This window comes from Ylistrum balloti, unplaced genomic scaffold (genome assembly GCF_031769215.1).
Source record: "Ylistrum balloti isolate Yb309-2 unplaced genomic scaffold, AGI_CSIRO_Ybal_v1 Utg369926, whole genome shotgun sequence".
Taxonomy (NCBI): Eukaryota; Metazoa; Mollusca; class Bivalvia; order Pectinida; family Pectinidae; genus Ylistrum; species Ylistrum balloti.
The window spans coordinates 363,241-369,240 of NW_026782041.1; the positions used below are offsets into that span (position 1 = coordinate 363,241).

General features: G+C 34.4%; 2 protein-coding genes across 2 annotated transcripts in view; one reads left to right on the plus strand and one right to left on the minus strand.

Annotated features, from left to right (window-relative positions):
* The window catches only part of LOC132547010 (serine/threonine-protein kinase mTOR-like), a 43,098-nt gene extending 40,569 nt beyond the window's left edge, over positions 1-2,529 (minus strand). Inside the window, exons 1-5 of the mRNA XM_060210743.1 lie at positions 2,272-2,529; positions 1,778-2,013; positions 1,326-1,427; positions 773-871; positions 250-384 (exon numbers count right to left, since the gene is read on the minus strand). Coding sequence (XP_060066726.1) covers positions 250-384; positions 773-871; positions 1,326-1,427; positions 1,778-2,013; positions 2,272-2,497 — 798 coding nt within the window. The 5' untranslated portion in view covers positions 2,498-2,529. The remainder of the gene's footprint in view (positions 1-249; positions 385-772; positions 872-1,325; positions 1,428-1,777; positions 2,014-2,271) is intronic.
* A 1,276-nt stretch (positions 2,530-3,805) lies between these two features.
* On the plus strand, positions 3,806-5,662 carry LOC132547009 (ubiA prenyltransferase domain-containing protein 1 homolog). The gene has a single exon (XM_060210741.1). The coding sequence runs from the start codon at positions 3,915-3,917 to the stop codon at positions 4,884-4,886; it is 972 nt and encodes a 323-aa protein (XP_060066724.1). The 5' UTR covers positions 3,806-3,914; the 3' UTR covers positions 4,887-5,662.
* The last annotated feature ends 338 nt before the right edge of the window (positions 5,663-6,000 follow it).

The window sequence follows — 6,000 nt, forward strand, 5'->3', positions numbered from 1 at the left end:
AATGTGTATTACTGAGTCTAAGTTATCTTAAAACCTAAATACATACTCTGAAATGAAATCTCTGATACTTTCACTAAAATGAAAATATCTAAACTTATTACAATTTATTTTCATCACAGCTTCTGACAATCATAATATAAATATATTACAGTCCATTGTAATTCAATTATCTGGTACTCAAATAAAATTCTTGGGTTTTCATTTACGGTCACCATTAAAGAGTTTTTAGCAGTTCAATGGAAAACTTACCTCTCCTTCTACATTACTACATCGTAGTAGTTCATTGATGATAAGAAGGGACCCATGCGCCCAGTCATCTCTTGAAAGCTTTTTCTCACGACTCTGAAGCTCATCAAACTGTTTTTCTGCCTCCTCATAACATTGCTTTAAATAATAAGAAAACATTTTTCCTTAATTGAAACAATAATTTCCTTTTTGAGAAAATAATGCTAATTTGAAAATCAGAATACTTTCAGTGCACTGTCTTTTCATGCAGTTTTATGAAATTTTAGTTATAATAGAGATAGATCAAGCCAAATACCATTTCTACAGTGATTTTGGTAGAAACGTTATTATAGCCTAACCATCATTTTGAAAATCTAGATGAGTCTACTTCAAAGGATATGGTGTATTCACAATTTCTAGCAAGTCTCTTAGAAAAAAAATCAATAAATTATCTATTTTGACCTCTGAGTTACCTCCCCTGTACCACTATGACCTCTGTGTGAACTACCTACCCTGTACCACTGTGACCTCTGCGTGAACTACCTACCCTATACCACTGTGACCTCTGTGTGGCTTTGGACTCTCTCTGTGATGTCACAGCAAGAGCAGCTCGTAGAGCTGCAGCAGCTCCCTCTCGAATGATTGGCTACAAATACAATGTTATCAGAAAATGAAAATATATAGTTTTATGAGAAGTAAAGAATGTGCGCTTTCTTTCACTGTTTATCTTTTACACTTTGCTACAAGGTAGAAAAATATCTATATCATAATAAATGAGTATGTACTGAATATGGGTGTTTTCTTCAAGGAAACTTGAATGTGATATGTCAATAGGTATCAAACAGATAGAGTCAATTTACCATTCTGCAACTAATGTTGATACCATGTGTGATTACAAGGATCAATGCTAACTTGCCAACAGGAAACTTGTAGATAAACACCACATTTGGCTAGAGTACAAGAATGCAATGTAAATGATATACATGCATAAAAATAAAAACTTACAGATATTAAGCTTTATTGGTGAAGAAATAACATTCTATGCTTTCATTATTTGGTCAAAATTACTACAAATGTAGGTAAAATTGATAATATCCTACCTTGGGATCTCTGATAGCAGTAAAAATTGAGTCAAAGAATTGCTGAACTTGCTGAAAGAAGAATGTGGGTGTACACACAGCCAGTTCTTTCAGGACAAGTACCTGTTAATGAAAAGTCAACACAAATGAACTCTCATGGATCTGGTGTAACACTTCATACTTCAGGCAATACAGTGAATAATTTTACCAAGGACCATCTGTTTCTTGTTACAAAATTGTTGTAAAAAAGAACTATAATTAGCATTTTCACTCAGCAGTTTTCAAGATAAATCCTTTTTGTACCTTTGTGAATATTCCAAAATGACCAAATGAATTTTGACAAAGAATCTACATATCATATCAGGTAAAAAATCTACTCCCAACAATTTTTTCAACTGAATTTAAACAGTGAAATTTTAATAAACATTATGCCTGGTTTATCACCCATCTAAAACATTTATAAGAAAACTTACAGCTGCATGTCTCCTATTCTCCTGTCTATCACCAGTTAGCCACTCAAGAGCACGTTTCACTTCAAAGTCAACATAGTCTGCTGCAGACGTCCCAGAAGATAAAGCTAGTATTCCGACTGCTTTGGCAGCCATTTCCATAGCACTTACATCACTTGAAGGCAACAAATTTCTCAGGTAGTTGGCAAAACGGCTAATTCTTGTGGACATATTACCAACATCCACTGCAATCAGACTCACTGGGAAAGAGGGAAGACAATATTTAGACTTAACCTGTCTACTTTTGCTCAATTCCATATTTATTTAGTCACTATTAGGCACATGTATTAAAATAATCCTCATTTCAGGCAAAATGTAGGAAATGTAATAGCAAAGCAATTTTTTTTTTTTGTCAAATGAAGGTAAACAATTGACTGAAATGTAATCTAAAATTGGAAAGATGAAATTTTCAAAGTCTGAGATTAAAAAAGGCTTGCTCTCCCCCAATGATGAATTACCAATAGCTAAGATGCCTCCCTTCCTCTCATTTAGGTCAGAGCTGGAAACCATTTCAAATATATGATGATTAAACTCATCCATGAATGATGTGTGCTCTTCTAATTGCATCTCTCTTAACTCAGTGCTGACAAAATGGTGGAGGTCATTTGCTGCCTTGACTCGCACGTCCTCTGACCGGCTTTTCAGCCCCGTAATGAACTGGTTCATAGCTGCTGTGTTTGCCATTATGATGTTTGAAATTGATCAGCTCAGCCAAATGTCAACTCATTGTCCTTAACTGAAACATTGAAGAATTTGATATCAATAATGTTGTGAACATAAATATATATGTATACAGACAATAAATATCAAGAGTCTTATGAAAATAAATGTAATCTAGCTACTATATTCATAGAAATCAACTCTGTATATTATTTACCAATATTCTTATAAATTTTGTATTTTTTTCCCAAAACCTGAAAACAACTTTCCTTACTTCATTTTATCATTTACCAAACCTTTATGATAATACATGTATATAGCAAACATGTTAATGATAGTATTTTCAGGAAATTACAAGAACGCCTTATGCACAAAATCACTGATACAAATATACAAAGTTACTGATATATGCATGTCACTGAGGACATGTTTATAATTAAAACTTAACCTGCCCACAGCCAATTCACTGACCTGGGTTTGTGGTAAATACCAGTGACTTACATGACCCCGGGATTTAACCCTTGTTGACTAAGTGCTACAATATAAGCTGCTCAGTATCATGAAAATATTACTGATCATAAATGCCATCAACTGAATGCTAACAAAGTTCACCTTAGAAGGAATTGAAACACATGCATTGCTTCCGACTACTTATGAATATGAGCTCCATTGTTTGACTAGGTGCATGTTAAGATGTTCAGAGTGAAATTAACTGTCAACCTGCTAAATAATGAAAAAATATGGGCAAGGATATGGAAATAGAAACAACAATCTGGAATCCAAGCTCTTTTTTTAAAATGCCATACGTTGCATGGATTGAATCCCAACAACATAAACGTGTACAGACATTCTGTGCCGTATCAAATTGTAAAATAAATTATCATTTTCAACTGAAAACATATCCATATTATATCATATGTCTGTATTTTGAGGCGTGTGTCGTGTTCGGAGAGGTAGGTTAGAGCACCTATCCAAGCAGTATTCAAAATACCATGATGAAATCCGAAAACATATTTCATCATGTCGACGGTACGGTACCACATAGTTCATCAACTTACAAATGGCCCGGAGCATGCAAACAACGTTCGCTCTTGCATAGTAAACACAGTTTCAGCTGCTCGCTCGTGTTTCTACCGGAAGTGGTATGTCCTAGATCTCGCGAGATTTCATAATACATCACAAATTCTTGATCCTAAACACTGTGTTTCAAAATGGTTTTCATGCCTACTGATATGCTTTAAGAAATTCTGTGTGATAATTTAAAGAATGCCTTTGTGAAAGTGTAATAATGAAATCTTTTGTAGAGGAAATGACCAGAAAATATATATCGTCGCCTGTACGTCACATGACTTCTACGCGAGTTTCGGTAAACTGATTTCCCGACTTCCTGTTTTGAGCATGCAATATCACCGGTGACTTGTATGTGGATACATTTACGAGAATGGCGTCAGTGCCAAATGGTGTGGAGAAGCACGCCCAGCGCAATAATTCAGAGGCACATTTTCTTAGCAAAGAGGCCGTATGGAGACAATTTCAGCAATATGTAGTCGCTTTAAGGCCATGGTCGTTTACGGCTTCATTTACGCCAGTAGCTCTTGGCAGCACATTGGCTTATAAAACATCGGAGGAGTTTAGCCTGTCAGTTTTCATCATCACCTGTTTGACAGCTCTGTCTGTACATGCAGCCGGTAACCTTGTGAACACCTATTTTGATTACGTGAGAGGAATTGACAAGAAAGTCAATAGTGATGACAGAACTCTGGTAGATATGATCCTCACACCCGATGACGTCGCCACACTAGGTGGTGTGTTTTATATATTTGGATGTATGGGATTCTTTATTCTAACTCTCATTTCTCCAGCAAGAATGGAACATTTAGCATTGATATACTTTGGAGGACTCTCTAGCAGTTTCCTGTATACTGGAGGATTAGGACTAAAATATATAGCACTTGGTGACATTTTGATCATGCTTACTTTTGGACCATTGACAGTGATATTTTCGTACTTATCACAGACTGGGTACCTCTCCTTAGTTCCTATGTTATATGCCTTTCCACTCGCATTGAACACAGAAGCCATATTGCACTGTAACAATACACGAGACATGATATCTGACAAAAAAGCTGGCATTGTAACTCTTGCCATTTTATTAGGAAAGACAGGATCATACCTTTTATATGTTGTGTTGGTGTTTGCACCATACACAATTTTTTGCCTAATGGGAATTCATTGTTCAAAGTGGATGTTTCTACCAGTGCTGACAATATTTATGGCTTTCCAAGAAGATCGAAAGTTTCGTCAAGGAATCTACAACCCAAAAAATACTGCCAAACTGAACTTGATCCTAGGCTTATTATACATATTAGGATGTGCTTTATCTGACAGACTTTCATTTAAATCATTGCTATAAGGATGTTTTAGGTTGGAATCAATATACCTTTCCTTTTGATTTGTGCGACAATCAATTATATGGATGTAAATATACAATTCTGCAAAGCTCTTTTGCATAAAATAAACTTTTAAATTAATTGACAACTAGTATTTAAGTCTTTATTCTTCTCCCTCTAGAACTTTTAAAAAACAAGCTAATTTAAGAACATAAAAGAAATTTTAAAGAATACAGTAGGAATTGCAGATATGTACTTAGTGTTAATATCCTGAGTATTAATGATAATGTAGGCAAATACATGAAATTCTACAGCATTCATTTTTAGTGGAAACAATTTATAACCATTGAACTAGGTGTGCAGATTTCTGAACCATGGAAGGAGTGAATGTTGTATTAAATGCATTATTTATCTGATCATCTCCATTAAGACACATTCCCAAATAATTTTCTTACAATATCATAATCTATTTTTCAGAGTGAAATTTTATTTTTGTAAATTATTGAAGCCTCATGGATAATGCTGTAAGGCAATAAACTTTCAGAAGATTAGGTTTAATTAGTAAGGCCAAGTAAACAATGTGATTGTTTCCACTGTGACATGTTTGATAGAATTGGGGTAAGTTGGCAGATAAACCTTATATTCTAGATGTTGATGTGTTCCATTGGGTTTTTTTTTTTTTTTAATGTTTTGTGAACAATTATATGTATCTGTGAAAGATTCCTGTCCATCAATAAAAACCAGGACATTGGTTCTCTTGTCCCTTTTTTATAAGCCAATCAAAAATATAAATGTAATGTATTATGGTAGAACATCTGGCTTTCCATGGGATGTAAGTTTTACTTGTCCACAAATCTCTTCCTAGATTTAAAGTGATCTTTTTCAAACTTGGTAGACTAAATCAACACAAGATTTTGTATTTTTCTGAACAACAATTTGATATGACTTTTTTTAGAAGAGTTGGTTCCCCTTTTTCGGAATGTCAATCTATGAAGGTATAGCCTGTACTTTGAACATATAGTCTGTACTGTGAAGTTATAACCTCTACTGTGAAGGTATACTACCCTGTAAAGTGAAGGTTATCATCTATAACGTGTTGATAAAGTCAAATTACAATATACAGTTAAGGAATTGAGT